Source organism: Coffea arabica, chromosome 1e, assembly GCF_036785885.1.
Source record: "Coffea arabica cultivar ET-39 chromosome 1e, Coffea Arabica ET-39 HiFi, whole genome shotgun sequence".
NCBI lineage: Eukaryota > Viridiplantae > Streptophyta > Magnoliopsida > Gentianales > Rubiaceae > Coffea > Coffea arabica.
Window position 1 is genome coordinate 1437180 of NC_092311.1, and position 18152 is coordinate 1455331.

Genomic DNA, 18152 nt, shown 5'->3' on the forward strand with positions numbered 1-18152 from the left:
ATATCTTTTTGTGAGTAGAAATTTATTATTGCACAGACAACACTCTTGTCATCTAGCACTTTAAAACATCAGACATTTTGAAGCAAATGTCTCGTTTATGTACAGTATACAAAAATTAAGTGGTGAAAATTTGAGTTTGTTTATTATGAAAAATTGGAGATCCCTTGTATTCATCTTTGTTCCTCCATTTCACAATTAGTTTGCATGCATTTTAATGGTGAATTTGTCCACAATTTATAATCATTTAATAAAACATTTTGTAATGACATCGAAAATCCACTTTGAGGGTAATTGAGGCAGCTCTCTTTTAAATAAATCATGAAAAAGAAAATGCTACAGCTGATTGACAGTTTGAACTTTGGAGGCACCATATTCACAGCAGCAAATCACAAGCTTTGGTTTATCCAGCTGAGACATGAAGAAAAAAGATAGCGCAGAGATGTGATCCAGCTAAGAATCAAACGAATTTCAAAAGGCAGTAATACTAATTAGGGGCCAACAAGGTTTATCCAATAAGCTTTCTCGATCGGCTTAGAAAAAAGAGTAATGCTTCAATTCCTCCAAAGCTCCTACTGGGCGTTTCACTTGAAAGTTTCCAAGTCAGTGCTGGGCTTTTCTTACTGCTTCTTTTCCTTTTTCGAATTGTTCGCTCCTTTTGTGCTCGAATGCCGAGCCTTTGATTTGTGGAAAAATAATTTAGTGAGTAAATTCCAGCACTTGGTTTTCAATGTCAAAGACCTCGAATGTTCTGGTGATTCTTGGAGTAGAAATCAAAAGAGGAAAACTATTACTTCGATCCTTAATTTTTTTTTTACTTCGATCCTTAATTAATAAAGGAGTACAATTATCCTGTTTTGTGAGAAATTTTAAGTGGCATGGCACAAATGTTAAAATCCCATGCTTCAGCTCAACTTCTAACGACTAGTAACATGTCATGTGCTTTGCGCCGTGATCATATTAACCTAACATATAACATCATAGAGATACTAAATCCTTTGTTAAATTTTGACTTTAAGCATCAAAATAGAGCAATTCTTTTGGTTTTCAGTTTCTTTAACTAGTTCTTTGAAAAATACTAGTTTAGATGTACATGTATTGCACGCTGCAGTTGCTATGACTAATAACTTATTCAAAATTCTTTAAACAATTGAACTTTAAGTAAATGAAACAAACCTTCAACGAAGAACTCAAATTCATATATAAATCAAAATGCACTCTTCTAGTAACCACTCCAACACTATATAGTCTTGACAAATAGACCATAGAATTCAAACAGAACAGTAAAATGTAATAAGAAATAAATGGGCTATGGAGGTTCTGATTTAATGATTAAAGTACTTAAAGAATAAAAGGTCCTAGATTCAATTCTCTGAATTTTTACTTCTCATGTATGAAAATAAAGTATGAACATAAAAATGAGCTAACCTAATGTTTCAAAAAAAAAAAAGAAAAAGAAACCACCTAAAAATACAAAGGATCCTCCGTTAAGAATTTATCTTCATACCCTTTGCAAGGTCATTGAAAACACACTTTGAAGGTACTTGACGTTACCCTGTTTTTAAATAAAATTATTAGACATTAGAAAATATAGAGGCAAGAATTATTAAAGCCGGAAATTTAAGAGGTACTTTGAAGACATCAAAAATACGCTTTGAAGGTACTTGAGGCAAACCCTTTTTGTTAAATAAATCATTAGCATTAGAAAATTAAGAGGCAAGAATTATTAAAAAAATCTACCTAATATTCCTTTTAGGATAAATTTTGTATACACAGATAGTATATATACAATCGAGGCTGAATACATGCTACCTTTACTGTGGAAGAAATAAGTACATCAGCAATTCTTTTTGTTCCTTGGATACTTTTTGCAGTGGAAGGTTTTTGCTCTGGGTGGAAGCAGTAAGGAACTATTCTTTGCTTTAGCAGAAGCAACAAGACTTACAAGACTTTGACAAGCTTGTATGCTTTTGCAACAGGGAAGAGGTTTCTACTTGATCCGGGGCCTCACAATTTATGTTTTATACAATTTTGTACAAGTTGATCTTTGGTGTAAATTAGTCGGATTTCGGTGTAAATCATATCCAGTTTAATGTAAATCAGGTGCAGTTCAGTGTATAGTAATTTGTTATTATTTGGTATAAATCAAAGACACTTGGATATAAGTTGATTATTATCATTTAGTGTAAGTTAAGGTCAATTTGATGTAAATTGAGAGTAAATTGTTAATTTACATCAACTTATACATAATGGAACTTGTGAGGCCTATTTCCTTCATAGAACTTGTCAGGCCTGTAATTTTGGTATCCAAATTTTGATACGTGAGCAGTTTTAATCTCCAAACTTTGGACAAACACAAATATGGTACTCAAACTTTCAATATTTGAACACATTTAGTAGCCTTAGTGATTTTTTTCCAAATTGTTACTTGAAAGAGTCGCGTGATTACACTTTACCCTCCTATGGTATAACTAATTTTCACATAACCTTCTGTATTTTTAAAAGCTATATATAACCTCTTTATAGTTTGGACTACATTATCAAAGTGACGGAAATAATCATTTGTAATAAAATCTATGAAAATGTCAAAATTACCAAAATATAGAAATATAATATGCATGACACTCTAACCCCATATGATTTTATTTTTTACCATATAACCCTTTATAATTTAATGTTTTATCATATTACTCCCTTATGGTTTTCAATATATATACATAATCCCCTGTGGTTAATAAATAATTTTCAACTTTTCATAGAGGTATTTTTATATTTTAGTTGTCTCTGTTATGGATTGCAAATTCCGTCACTTTGATATTTTAATTCAAATCATGAGGGGGTTATATATAGATTTTGACACCATAGTGAGATTATATAAGAAAACACTAAATCACAAGAGAGTAAAGTATAATTTGTCCTAAATTAAAATATTAAGTTTTTTGTTATGGTTAACAGTCATAGAGGGTAAGTTGGTTATTTGACTATAAGGCAATTTATATTATATAAAATGGGAAAATAGAAAATCTTTTTCTCTTCTTTCCATCCATACGCCTTACAATGTATCTCTTTTTTGTATTTTTTGGTTAAAACATTGTATCTCCTTCTCACCACTTGACCTTCCCTTTTCTTTTTTTTTCTTTTTTTTAAACTTTGTTCCCATTCACCTCTGAATCACCCATAAATTAGTACTATTCAAACCCAAAATCTTATGACCCAAAATGATGGCGTCTTCAAAATTTCAGAAATGGATGGAATCCTTGATCTACTTCTTCATTCGTGCATATATGATATTTCTGTCCATGGCGCCAGCCTATTTATGCCAAGTAATTCCGTGCGGTGGCTGCTTGTGGTGCACAGGAGCGGTTATATGGAGAAGATGATATGAGAAAAGATGACCGTACCTGTGATTTGGTATTTTACTACATAACCCTTTTATAGTTTAAAAATTTATATATGATTTCTTCATAATTTGAATTAAAGTGTTACCATCATTTTTTTCCGTTAAAACTAACAGTCAATAGTAAAAATCAAAGTCAAACTAATAAATAGACAAATTCACATTTTCACTACATTTCTTTCCTTTCTTTCTTTTTTTCTTTTCTTTTCTTTCTTTCTCTCCCTCTTTTTTTTTTTTTTGGAAGAGAAGAGATGATTTAAAATCTGTACTTTGGCTTATAAAATCTTAATTTTCTCCGGGTATTAAAAAAAAGGAAGGGAAATGAAAAATAAATAATTAAGAAATCGAAAAGATGGAAGGAAAGTGAAAAAAAATAAATTAATAAGAAAAAAACATAGTAAATAAGAAACGAAAGATACCAAATCATTATTGACTGCAAATACCATTATAGGCTTTTAGACCAAATCTTTTCTGGTATTTTCTATTTATTATTTATTTATTTTTACTTAAATTTCTTCTTTTTTGTATTTGGAGGAAAAAAAGGAAAGTAGTGAAAGAGTAAATTTGTCAATGTATTATTTTGAGTTTGATTATTTTTTCCTATTGATAGTTTTGATGGAAAAACTAACGGTGACCCATTAAGTCACACCATGAGGAGGTTATATATAGGCATATTAAGTCAAACCATGAGGGCAAAAGGTAATTTATCTTAATTATTATTTTGTTTGCTTAAAATCTTTGAGAATTTGGTCAAAGTCCAGAGACCACAAAGTGATCATTTCCATACTACTTATCTGGCTGGTTGGTTTAGTATGGAGGAATATGTGTACTGGATGTCCACCTCAATAATCAGACTCGGTCATACATCATGTAATTGGCCGCGAATTGGATTCTTTTCTTTGCATTTTAACTTGTGAAAATTGTTCAAATATTCGCTCATACTTTAGGAAGTTTTCTAAAGCATCAGCCAAGTGGAGAGAAGGAATTTAATAACTCATATCTTAGACCGTACTCTTCCGTTAGCCCCCTATCCCATTTATAATTAGTTTTCACACTCAATGTGTCTTGGTTATGTTTCATGTGCAAGATTTAAGTGGTGAAAAAAATTTGAAGAGTTTTGTTTAACTGAAGTACAATATGCTTTTCCCAGGGAAGTTGCTTGGCCTTTTACTGAAAAAAATTTCCCGGCTCAATGCTGGATTCCTTTTTTTTTTTTGGATAAAAAACAAAAAAGCCCTCGTGGTAAATCTAATATACAGAAAAGTCCCCATGATTTCAAAACGTACAACACGAGATTTCATATTTTGAACTAAATTGTAAAAGTAACGGAATCCGATAAACTTAATGGAAATGGACAAAATGACAAAAATGCCCTGATATAATTGAGCAAAAGACAGCTCAACAAAATCATTTATTTTATTCTCTAGAGAGAGACAATTAAGGGCTAAGGGGTAGAACAGGTATATTTGTTAAAATTTAGGTATAATTTTTTTTTTTAAAATTCCAATAAGTCATTTCCGTTAAACTTAACGGATTCCATCACCTTTACAATTTAGTTCAAAATATGGGGTGTCGTGTTGTATGTTTTGAAATTAAGAGGAACTTTTCTGTATATTAGCTTTACCACAGGTTTTTTTTTTTGGCTTTTACCCTTTTTTTTAAGTTGCTTGTTTGTGTTATCATCTCCATTACTTAAAACATATATTATTTGTTTGGGCAAATTACATTTCACCCCCCTGTGATTTAGCGTTTTTTTACATAACCCCCTTATAGTTTCAAAAGCTATACATAACCTCCTCATGGTTTGGATTAAAGTGTCAAAGTGACGGAAATAGTCATTCGTAACGAAACTTCTAAAAATGTCAAAATTACCCTTATAAATACATGACACACTAACCCCCTTATGGTTTAATACTTTACCATACAACTCCCTTATGGTTTTCAAAATATACACATAACCCCCCTTGGTTAATAAATAATTTTCAACTTTACATAAGGGTATTTTTGACATTTTAGGTGACTCCGTTATGAATGATCATTCCTGTCACTTTGATACTTTAATTCAGACCATAATGGGGTTATATATAACTTTTGAAACTATAGGGATTATGTAAAAACGCTAAACCACAGGGGGTAAAGGGGAATTTGCCCTATTTGTTTTGAAGGGACCAAAGTCCTGCATTTGGTTTTGTGAAAAAGAGACCTCCTCCACAGTTTCCCATGTGCATTGGATTTTGACTGTTGGCTAGCACGTTCAAACTTCCAAGTTTCTTAAACACAAGTACCTCCAGGAATAGAGAAAATACCAAATTGAGGGTCGACTTCTACTTTGTATATTATCAGCAATCAGGTTTGGTTAGGCAGAGCCAAAGAAGAAGGAAGATTTTCAGCAACTAGTAGGCATTGTTCTGAAGCCGCGGATTAAAATGCATACACAGAGTCATGCCAGCAAAGAGAGAATATCTGAGAGCATTCCAATCAAATATCAGAGGATAAATTACATACAATCCCCTTGTAATTTTGAATAATACCACATTCAAAATAGTCATGCAAAGCAACAAGACGTTCAATTCCATCTGTATATATATGGCTATAAGTGATGTCCTGAATCGAAAAATGATGGAGGAAACTGAACTGCGACATGGACCGATAAGAATCAGATACGTGATAATTGTTGATTTCTTGCAAAATGGCTACCCAAGATAATCTTGTACATTTGGTTATTTGAAACAGGACATCGATAAACATCAAACCAAAACGCGAATCCAAGTGCTATTAAACAAGAATCACATTTTGTCATGGAACTGAAATGTTTCCTTTCCCACTTTACTTCCTACATCGCCAAGGTGTACGCAGCCTCGAGAAGTACGAGGATATATATATATGTGTGTGTGTGTGTGTGTGTGTTTGCTGAGAAACGCAAGCCAAACCAGTACTGCCTCATTCATAAATCATAACTCCTTAGTCCTCTCCTTCCCCACCAAACCAAACGAAACCAACCAAAACCTACCCATGGCTTCATCTGACAAGCAATTTATATCTATATAGCGGCCACATACGTACGCCACCCTTTCAAAATCTCAATCTTCTCATCCGCTTTTTTATATTCTGATCGTTTATCTTCTTCCTCGAAAAGACCAGCATTATTCTTCCATAAACCAAGTTGTCTTTTGCTCATCACCCCATGGATGAATTACATTTTTCTTTTTTTTTTGGGGCTTCATGATTGAGTATCAACTATCAGCTATCAATCTAATGCTTTTCTATGATTCCAACTGCTAGTAACTTGGTATTCTGAACCTTTATAGCTTTCTTTAATTCTTTCTTCCGTGTGTTTTTTTATTTTCTTGTGACCATAAATAGCTGGCTTTATGTTTTGTATGTTTTGTCAAGCCGCCATAGTCGAAAAAGTTATTAGAAACGATTCATTATTAGAGAAAAGACACAAGAATTTGGGCTGGAGAAATTGTCTGTGATTATGATAAGTGATAATCTGTTCTAATCCTTATCATAGATGGAGACACAGGAACTTGAAAGTATTCAACAATCTCTCGTATTCTCCTGAGTTTGATCGTTAGCGGGAGTGTACAGTATGGCAGTAGTATGGTTAGTGTTTGGAAAAAGGTACCGCAGGAAAACTTGCCCTCATGTTTTCTGAGTTTCTGGGGGTATTCCTTATTCTCCTGTTTGTATATGTATATTGTTTGAAAGTTTGAAAATATTAGCTTAGGAAAAAAGAAAAGTCTTCTTATTTCCACTCTGAATTGTTCCCTGCTGGATGGAGGAACAATGAAATTCATCATCTATCAGAGCATACTCTTGTCATAGAAATTATAGTTGAGATTAGCTGATTATTTGTTGATAATGTAACTAGCCATACTCTACTCTTGCAATCCTCACGATGGATGAGGATCTTGTTTCTGATGAATGCAATTGATTTAACCAGCAGAACGCCTGAAGTGATGAATAAGATGACAATTTGTTGAATCTAACACGTTCAATCTATGGAAAAAAAGCATCATAAAGAGTGTTATCATGCACTGCAGGAAAGCATATTTGTGAGGCTAAGATTTGGAGTGTAGTGTAATGCATTTTGTTTTTGCTTTGGCATTGCTTAGGGCCTGCTTAAGAGCCAAGACAGACGAAGAGTAAGAGGATTCACCTTTCAGGGGCAGCCGTTCATGCCCTTTTTCTTTGGAGAGTATGACAGTAAAGTACTATTCCTTTTCCACACCTGTAGAGTCAGTTTGAGCTCCTTCCCATTCCAACTTTGTGAAGTACTAAAATCACATCATAAGTTCTTGAGCTACTCTTCATCACTTCAGTCCTTAGCATTGGAAAAAATGGCTCCTCCAAGAAATAGACGCAAAACGGTCTGGTTTTTACACTTGCATCTTTTTTTTTTTCCTTCTGCATTTGTTTATTCAAAGATTGAATGTTGTGTGTTATATTGGTCTAGAGTTTACTGATACGAATTCAATCAGGAAGTTGATGTCGGTTTCATTAAATTAACAGAGAGTGAGCATCATACAGGGAGGCATGACAATAACATTTAGTTCAGCATAACGACATTCAACACGAATAGCCAAATATCTGAGGTTTGAGAAATGACAGCAATTGTTGCAGTCAAGCAATGGCAATGAAAGGGGGGACTACACATCCAAAAGAAGGCACAACAATATGATCAGCGTGGAACAAAATTTGCATTATAAACTAATTCAGAGCCAACTACAACGTCACAGAAGAACAGGCAATAGACATGAAACTTCCAATACAAGCCCGTACACATAAACCCCTGATTACAAGGCAAACTAATTTAATCCTTTTCTTTGTAATATAGGGAGAATTGGAATACAGGGATAACAACACTTTTTCCGTGTCCTATTTGGTCTGACCACGGACAAAAGGACATCTGGCCAAATTAAAACAGAGAGGTCGAAGCTGCAATCTTTGTGATTTCAAGAACACATCATTAAAAATAATGTTCATTACTACCAATGATGGTCATCTTTCATTTAAATAGGTTTTGGGAACATGTTCTGTTTCAAATATGTCTGGAATTTTCTATATTTCTGCCTGATTTCTTTCATAACTTTTCACAGAAAAGAAAAGCACATATAATAAGTAGAAAACACAAAACAGCATTTCAGCTAAAAAGAGAGATGCATTTCTACATTTCTGTGTAATTTCTTTCCATAAATTTTCATAACTATCATTAAGGGGAAACAAAATTTCGAATGAGTGATCAATACTTGAACTTTATAAACGTCCATGCACAAGTCTAACGTTGGCAAATTTTGGGACTTGCGCATAATATTTACTGTAGTTTCTTAGTTTGCCAGTGGGTGAATAATCTGCTATCATTCTAACCATCAAATGCTTCTAACCATCAAGGCAGATAGGCTGGAAAAGTTCTTTTGAATGCAGTCCAAGAACTAAGTAGAAATTGCTAAAACCAGTTACATTGTTCGAAAATTTAAAAAGAACAGAAAAAAAAAAGAAGGGAAATTGGAACTGCTTAGAATCAAAGAGAGAAGAGGGTCTTCTGAGAGCAGCACTAATCGGAGGGGACAGCGCTAATCCCTTCCCTTTTGTGTACTGATACAGATATGAGATGATTTACTTATATTGGCCGTCAAAGTCTTAGAGGCATAGAAAAGTAGAAATGCTTTAATTGTAACATATCCTGAGCTACAATGAAAATGATTTGAGGCCAAGATGTGTAAGATCCATGTCACATTATTGCTTCATGGAACAATACTGACGTACAAGGAGACAAGTTCACATAGAAGTAATTTTACAAATAGATGCAATGTAAAATGTCAGTTTGATGAACTAAGGTTGACCTTGCATGTTCCTATTCCATAATTTCATCTCTCCAACGTTCCCATCCACCAAGCGGGATCCTTTCTTGAATAGAAATTGGTGCCTTGGCAAGTGGGATCCTTTGTGCTCTGAGGCCTGTCTGAGATTTACAGATACAAAGAGCAATGGAAAAAGTATCATTGGGCACAACTTGTAGTCGACTGCAGAACAGTGAGAAAAAATATGTCGCCTGTTATAGAGCTAAGATACAACTTCAAGAAGGATGCAAGCACCTATCAGGGTTCAGCTAATCCACATCTTTCTGCTACTTTGAACTACAAGCAGTATGGAAGATATGGCAAATTGAGTTCCAAAAGAAGTAAAATAGCACCTCATTAACATGTCTACAAATTTGCTGAATTGGTTGGACAGTTTAACAGCACCAGACAGATAGGGAAGATCTCAGGCTTTGGCCATCCGAGGCAGAGAGCAAAAGGGAATTCCATCCCGGATGTTTTCATCTGATCTGACTGAAACAGGATCTGGTTCAACAAGGGATCATAGGACTTCATTACAAATGATAGTAAGAGTGAGCTATCAAGGTTAATGTTGATCTCTGAGTGCAAAATCACTGCAAAACACAAAAACTCAAACTTAAGAGACTCGAGACAGCACTCGAGAAATTGTATAGTACGGTTAGTTGAGATTGATATGGAACCATGCATGGCTTATTAGTGGTAAAGGTTATGAAATATTTTGCTTATTAATGATAAGATTTACCTATAACTTTCAATCGTGATGAAGAGGAAGAAAGGGCCGACCCTGCGTCCAACTTGGCAGACCTGCTCTGTTGTTGCTCCAATTATCAGTTGATATACTTTCAAGGCAAGAAAGACTTTCAAAAGTAAAGTCACTGCAAAACAGAAAACTCAGACTCAGGACTTCGCATAGCAAATCATGAGGCAAACAGGAAATTGCATGACATTTTTGTTTAGTCAATTATTAAGAAAGCTAAATCAGTATCCGTTTGTTTTTGTTGTTCTTTCCTAACCTAAATCGGTAAGAAGATATCAATCTTTCTGGTCAGTCTACAAGTACCAGAAGTATCATAGAAACTATATTAGTATTTGTTCAAAACACTGAAAAAAGAAAATTTCTATGACAATAGCGATAATGAGTGTCACCCACAAGCATGAAAGGCAGAGAGCCCCACAACTACCGTGAAGGCAGACTCTTTGAGACTGCGAGATGCGACAGGTTGAGCTAATTACAACTATTTTACTCTTAAAATCTCATATTATTGCATTTGATCTTAAACTTCAGTAGAGGATAGTCTACCAAGTCTTTGCCGCTTGAAAAACGTCTTAACCCAACAATAAGTAATGGAAGAAGATTGTTGGTATTCTAAATTATCAGACCACCAATCCCACAACCAAGGGCAGTGAGAGTAACTCGATTGACCATTGGATTTAGGTCAAGAGATCATAGCTGAAGAAAGCAGAATCCCATTATTTAAGAGACATAATAAAAATACCAATAATCAGATAATTTGGAGCAAGATGATAAATACATTTCCAAGAGATGGAAGTTCAGAGCAAGCATTTCCATCCCGGTAGAATCTCAAGTTTAAAGAGAATTAGCTCCTTTCAGCAATCATGATATACAACTGGAAGTAGCAGACATATGAGATGAGCAAAAGTAAACTGCTATTTTTTATTTAAAACAAAGAATTTTTTACTGTGGATGTAAATACAAAAATTTTTCAGCTTTGACATCATGTTTAACTGTCCACATCAAATAATCTCCTCTTGAACATCTGTATTCCATAATTGAATTTAATATATGGTTAGCGATATTGTTTTCTTCCCGGAACAACGCTTGTTGAGTTTTTCTGAATCAGACTGAAAAGGCCAAGAAAAGTTCAACAAAGTAGACAACTGACCTTACTGTTACATTACTAGACAACATCTTGGAAGCAGACGTTTTAAACCTTCAGATATTTTGCAACAAAATCATCTTATTGTACAATTTCTATCACCTGATATTGGATAGATTTAAAAGAATTTAGTAATGATTTTACTGGAGTATATTGTCCTGAAGAAACAAAAAACTAGAAATTGACCCCTAAAATCTTTGTCCATCATTGCCTATCTATAATTTTCTGTGTTCCATCAAACTTTGATTTAACAATCTATTTCATGAATGTAAACGCATTTTCATTCTTTTTTAGCAAATTGATAACCAAATGAACTTTTAGAGTACTTAGTTGGATGAGGAGCTTTTAGATTGAAAATCTCAGGAAGGCATGTTTGCCTGCATTACAATAAAGATAGAAGAGCAAATTCCATGTCATTTTTCACTAGGAATCTTACAGAAAGAAAGGTTTTTTTTTTTTTTTGTTACCTTTGTTCTAAAACTAATGAGCAGGAAATAAGACTTGATACTAAGTACATCTACTAATCCATTTACAACAAATTCGCTAACCTTACAGTACTTCTTGAAAATTTGCAAGCTCCTCATTGTCAATCTGTTTCTTTGATACAAGCTCTATCGCCAACCATACCCCCCATGATCATTAGCAGAAATTCATGGTAATGATGGCTTTTGATCATGAAAGGCATTACATAAGCTGGGGAAAGAAATTCTGGTGGACAATTTGTAGAGGCCAGCTCACACAGATAGACCATTTTATCAGGTTTTACACACTAGGAAGAAAGAAAAGTGTGCCTGTAGTGTGTCATCCTAATCATTTCTGCCCAATTGAAACAGGATTTGATTCAACAAAGTTTTCAAAAGTTACAAGCTGTGTAATTCAATCAGTAAGTAAATGCAATTGTAGATTCTAGTTCACATTTGAGCCTGAAATCATTGCAGAACAGAAAACTCGAGTTGAGACAATATGTGAACAAGAAAGCTAATCAGAAAGTTCAGAAAATTCAGCAATAATTTTGTTCTGTCATTCCTACAAAAGGCTAAAATATGCCTTGTTTGTTATGAAACTAAATAGATAAGCAAGTACTAAGTCGTGTTTACAATTACAGTAGTTTGGTTCCAACCACAAAGCAAGTAATTACAACTCATAAAATGAAAATAATAATGGACAATTTGTAGTGTGGGCAAAGCATTTCACATTGAGGCATTGAGAAACAATAGAGCTGTGGGCCACTGAGGCACAATAGAGATCCACATTTAATTGCTACCAAAACACCAGTTAGTTCAAACCTCTAACTCTGAGCAGTATGCTGGAGATGACAATTTGAGTTCTAAAACATGTAAATCAGCTCCTCATTATCATGACTACACATTACTGAATCATTCGATAGTTTAAAAGAACCATACCCCAATAGATATCTCAGACTTTGACCATCTGAGGCACAGGGGAAAAGAGAATGCCATCCTAGATGTTGCTATTCAGCCGAAGCAGGATCTTGTTCAGCAACGAATTGTAGGACTTTCAAAAAGTAAAGACAGTAGGTAAGAGCCATCGCTGAGGTTCCCTGTTTGTGCCCAAAATAACTGCAAAGCACAAAAACTCAAACTGAAGACGGCGAATAGCATAGAATAAAGCTAGTGGAAATTTTCAGATAATTGTAGCTTTTCTGTCATTGTAACTAAAGCCCCAAAAGGAGAAACTTACCTTAAAAAAGAAGCAACCAACAATCATAAAAGCAGAGAGAGCTTAAAAGCCTTTATCAGTAGCAATGCTTGTCGCAACAAGCAGGTGGATTCATTAACAGTAGCAAGTCGCAACAAGCAGACTTGACCAACTACCGGACTGCTTTAAAACTTTGCGCTTAGAGTTAAATGTTGGAAGATACTCCACCAAGTTTTGTGCAACTTCATTGCTCAAACAGTACACACCTTCCTTGGCTACCTCAAAAATATGAAAGTTCATTTATGACTGATAAAGCAATTACTAGTCAAATAGTTCAGATAAATATGCAAGTTCATTATCAAGAGGTAAAAGTTTTGTCCCCTTAGAATTACAATTTTAAACAGAGTGAGATGACTTTAGCAATAATAACTTGAAATCCACAGAAGCAGAGCACGTAAAATAAACAAAAATAGACTATTTGTAGGCTATGCAGGCCAAAAGTTGATAGGCTATGCTAGTTGTTCTAAACGTTGATAGGCTATTTGTAGGAAATGCAGGCCAAAAAGTTATTGCGGTCTAGCCATATAGACGGTGCTGAAGAAGCTTCAAAATTCTAACCTCTGTTCGTGAAGCTATTCTTCTATCAATCCTACAAAAACAAAGCATAGAACAGAATATGAACAGAGATACAGTAAAACATCAAAGCACGAAACAGAACAGGTGCTTGGGGTCATTCTAATTGATAGTTTCAAGAGTATTACTATTATGTTGTAAGGAGTAAATGAAGAGCACCAATATTTTGGACCTGATAAGAAATGCTAATGCCGCAGCTTTGAAAGATAATAAATAGGACGATAAAAAGGGAGAAGAGAAAATTGTGAAAATAACCACGAAAGGGAGACTTTTTTAGGTTTTCTCACGAGAAGGTTAATCAGAGGGGGAGGTGAAGAGAAGGGGAGATTGATTGTAAAGCAAATTAAGAAAGAGGTTATTGAAGGCAATCTTACTTGATTGAATTTGATCCGAAGATGAAAGTTGGTTAGTAATCGGTTATGCGTAGGTCTTGAATGTGAGAAACTTTGGACCACTGGGAGTCGGGGCCGCTGCTCTCAGGAGTGCATCTTTCTTCTAACAGAGGAGAACCAAAAACCACCAGAGATTTTAGTTTGGTGAGACTTCTCATGGCATCCGCAGAGGGTAGATGTCCAAGCTCTTTGAAACCAAATAACTGCAGCTCTTCAAGAGCAGCGAAGTTTCCGAACCAATCTGGCAGAGCTTTTATACCTCCAAAGTCGTATAGCGATAGTGACGTCAGAGCGGTCAAGCATTGGATCTGAGGTGGCAGGGACTCCATGTGTGGCAACCCACATAAGTATAATCCACGGAGTGCGGATGACGAAGAGGAGGATATCAATTCAGACCAATCAAACTCATCGTAAATTGAAGAATTTTCATGATCATCACCATCATCTGAGAAGGGACCAATTGTAAGCTCCCTTAAGCTGGTTAGGAAACCAAATCCTTTGGGCGTCATGCTTGTTTTCAGTTTGGAACACTTGACTAATTCCAGCTCCAAGAGAGAAGGCGTTTGTTGCAAATTGAGCGGAAAGGAGATAAGATTGTCGCAATAAGCCACCCGAAGCTTCTGGAGAGAGGTACAAGAGTGTAGCATGTCACCTGGCAGATTCGTCAACCCATCGAAATGAGCAATCACTAGCTCTTTAAGAGACGCAAAGTTTTGCAGGGGAAGGAGTTCTCTGCATCTGTCGCAGCTATAAAATCGCAAACGCGCTAACTCGGGGAGTGTTGTTGCTGACTCGGGGAGTGTTGTTGTTGTTGTTGGCAAATCCATTAACCATCGAGGAAATTGATCGCCCATAAAATTCCAAATTACCAACTCCTCCAAATTTGGGTGGGGTCGAAGACCATCTAACACATCTTCGTCGTTGTAGTTGTCGCCTTCTTGATCACTAGCCCACCTAAGTTCCAGCCTAAATAGATTTGCCTTTTCAGATAGTTTTGCTTCCTCAGCTCCTTCTTTACCCTTTACTAGTTCCAGATTGCTTATCCTCAAATTGCCTTTGAGATTCTTCAAGCTTCCAAGCTCTCCAATTCGTCGACCCTTCTCTCGACCCACGTTAAAGAACTCTAGTGTCTGAAGGCAAGTCAGTCGTCCCATCTCTAGCGGCATTTGAAATGCTTCATCAAGGGTGTAAAAGTGGAGATGTCTCAAGCTAATCAAATCGCACGTTCCCTTCAGAAGAACCTTAAGAGCGAAACTATTTAGCCTCAGTGTCTGCAAATTATAAAGTTTGCAAACAGATTCCGGCAAAGTTTCACTTGTGGAATCCTCAAAGTTAATGTACCTCAAGTGTATCAGTTTGCCAATTGAGATTGGCAGATTCTGATTTTCTTCACCGGACAAATTCAGAATGTGCAGATTCTTCAACTTCTTTAGCATATCATCAGATAAGCTACCCTGACTCAGAAACAATGTATGAAGCAAATTTGATCGACTCTTAAGAAGATTTTTTGCGCCTTCTCCAAATGAGTCTATTACAAGACAACGAACCTGATTACTATTGTCTCCTGAACCAGTCTCCGAATTAATGAATCTAGTAGACTTTGACATTATTGATTTTGCGACGTCGTGCACCATATCATGCATTTTATGCCACCTTGTTCTCCCATATTTTCTTGCTTCTTCAAACAACGAACTCTGCAATAAAATTTCCAAGTAATATTCTCCAATTTCCTCCATTGTTTTGTTCTCAAGACCTGCATGGAGGAAACCTTCTGCCATCCAAAGTTCGATTAGCATATCTCCTTCCATCGCAGTATCCTGGGGAAAAATAGAACAATATGCAAAACATTTTTTGATGGCTGGTGATGGTAGATTATCAAAACTCAACCGAAGTATTTGCATGACACCATCTTCATCTCCGCTCAAATTTGAAAGCTCATTCATCAAAATCAATTTCCACTCCTCTTTTCTCTTCATGCGCAATAAACCTCCCATTACACTTGCAGCTAGCGGTAGGCCACCACATTTTTTTATAATTTCCTTTTTCATGACTTGTAATTGTTCGGGAATTTCTACGCCTGCATTGGCTTTCTCTGTTAGGATAGACCAACAATCATCATCAGATAGCTTTCCTAACACATAAGGATCATGTGTGGCCACAATGGATGCAGTTCGTTGTTTGCGAGTTGTCACAACACACCAATTTCCATTAGTTGCATTCAGCCCCCGTAACGAATGTAAGAAATCATCCCACAAGATTGGGCTTTCGGTCCAGACATCATCAAGAACAAGAAGATATTTTTTTCCCACAAGTTGTTCCCGAATTTTCCGGACGATGACATCCCTGCTGGTCATTCCATCATTTCTTTCCGTGAGTGATTCTAAAATCATTTTCAAAAGCCTTGTCACTTCAAAATTGTCGGACACACAAACCCAAATTTTTTTTTCAAAATGGCTATCAACTTGCTTCTTGTTGTATATCGATTTAGCCAAAGTTGTTTTGCCTAAACCTCCCATACCAGTTATGGGAAGAACAGAAACAACCTTCTCAGACAGGCTCAACAAAATCTTCACTATCTCTGATTCATCATCGGCTCTTCCAACCATTGGAGCAAGAACAGAGTCAGTCTGCCGATTTCTTGTGTCTCCAACAGCAGCAGGGAGGGCAGCAGGCACGACTGCCCTACTGAACAGTAGCAATCCGTTGGCTTCTTGATAGATGCCATTCAACTTCAGTTTGACGTCCCTGACCTTAGAAGCCATTCTCCAGCGAAAAGCAAGATTAATGTTAGAGAAGGAGAAGAAGCAGCATACCTTTCGCTTGGGTCGGTTTCGGGACTCCACCTGGTGACGAAGAGATTCATAGTGGAGCTCATCCAACACATTCTGAGCATCATAAGCCACCTCCTCGAGACACTTCAACCATCGTTTCACTCCGCTGCTTTGGTTTTGCTTTTCCTCAGCATCAGCCAGGACATCTTTGATAAAGCCAAGAGAAAGTGTCATGCTGGCCACATCCTTCTTGAACCCAACTAGCAAACCAATCCTATCAGAGGCAAGAGATACTGCCGTCTCCAAGGCAACCTGAATTGCGGCCTGAACAGTGGCACTGATAACAGGGTCGGCCATTTCTTCTTCCGTGGATATACAGCTCTGAGATCAAGATTTTTTTTTTTTTTTATGGAAGGTTTTTTGCAGCGAGGAACTGGTAATCTTATCTAGGCTAGTATAATTGGTTATGAAGAAAGGAGCATTAATAATTATTGCGCGTAGACGTGGAGTTCTTCTCTGACAAATTTGTAAGCTTTTGCATTGGCATGTTTACAGAGTAACTTTCTCAATTACTAATCAGGCTTGAGATTTTAAATTAACATGATCGGTATGAAGTCCCTAGCCTTCTACTCCTCTCTTTAAAATCTGCTAGCCTTTAATTCAGATCGGTATTAATCTTTTTTGTTATATTATTTCTTATTACTTTCTTTTTCTAGTTGATTTTGGATCCTTTTTTTTATTACTTTTCTAACTTTTTCTCCTCAAACTGGATGTCTCTCAATCTCTCTTGTGGGAATTCAACGTACTTTAAGATGAATTTCATTTTGCCATTATCAAGTTTGCACTTAAAGAATTAAAGTTCATATGGGGTTAAGTCATATACTAATTTCATATCTTTGACATTTATTTATCACAAACCTCAATTCTTCTTTCCTCTGGTGTTTCTTTTCTATATCAACTCTCCTTAATCCCATTATTGTCTCGCAGCATAATCCAGAAAGTGTCAGTATATAAGAATTCTTTTGAAGTAATTATTACTAATATATAGTTCCCGTTTCTTGTGGAATGTTCTGAATCTTTCCTAAAGCAACATTTTCCAATTTGAGTTCCAGAATTGTTGCAAAATTTTTGGTTTGCGCATCACTTTTGCACAGGGGCGGAGCCAGAAAAAAATCTTAGTGGGGGCAAAAGTAACACTAAAATTTTTTATCTACTCATTTTCTAATTTTTTAAGCAAAAAAAAAAGTCTCATGCATCAAATCACCATTTCACAAGTTAAAATATTTATCAAATAACCCATTTATTAGTTATTACATTAACTAATCAATTTTCAAATTTCTTTAAAATAGTAATAGTCTCAAGCTCTAGAAATATATTTGCAAACAAATTTAAAATAATAATAATAATAAGTAATTGTTTAGAACCTGATTTTGATGGTCTCTTAAAGTTGGTGAAAAGAGCTGCAAAATGTGGCGGATCCAAGTTCTAGAAGATCAATTGATTCTGGTGCAATCTCTAAATAGGATAAAGTGATCAAAAGAAAGAGTAACAAACTTTGGTTG

At 35.6% G+C, this 18152-nt stretch overlaps 1 protein-coding gene across 7 annotated transcripts; it reads right to left on the reverse strand.

Moving 5' to 3' along the window:
* Positions 1-9046: 9046 nt before the first annotated feature.
* LOC113699858 (putative disease resistance protein RGA3) lies at positions 9047-17269 on the reverse strand. 7 transcript variants are annotated; one of them, XM_027220222.2, is made up of 6 exons: positions 13802-17267; positions 13413-13443; positions 12837-13069; positions 12539-12715; positions 9980-10112; positions 9047-9830 (listed from the first exon to the last, which is right to left on the reverse strand). In XM_027220222.2, the coding sequence occupies exon 1, from the start codon at positions 16945-16947 to the stop codon at positions 13834-13836; it is 3114 nt and encodes a 1037-aa protein (XP_027076023.1). In that variant the 5' UTR covers positions 16948-17267; the 3' UTR covers positions 9047-9830; positions 9980-10112; positions 12539-12715; positions 12837-13069; positions 13413-13443; positions 13802-13833. The 7 variants fall into 7 exon arrangements, with proteins under 7 accessions (XP_027076023.1, XP_027076027.1, XP_027076018.1 ...); XM_027220226.2 differs by having other exon boundaries at positions 9047-9359; positions 9591-9830; positions 12837-13443; positions 13802-17266; XM_027220217.2 differs by adding an exon at positions 11684-11951 and having other exon boundaries at positions 12837-13443; positions 13802-17266.
* Positions 17270-18152: the final 883 nt, after the last annotated feature.

What these genes read in the sequence shown, in the direction of transcription:
- LOC113699858 (XM_027220236.2), bottom strand. Translation starts at nt 16,947, where the DNA reads ATGGCCGACCCTGTTATCAGTGCCACTGTTCAGGCCGCAATTCAGGTT.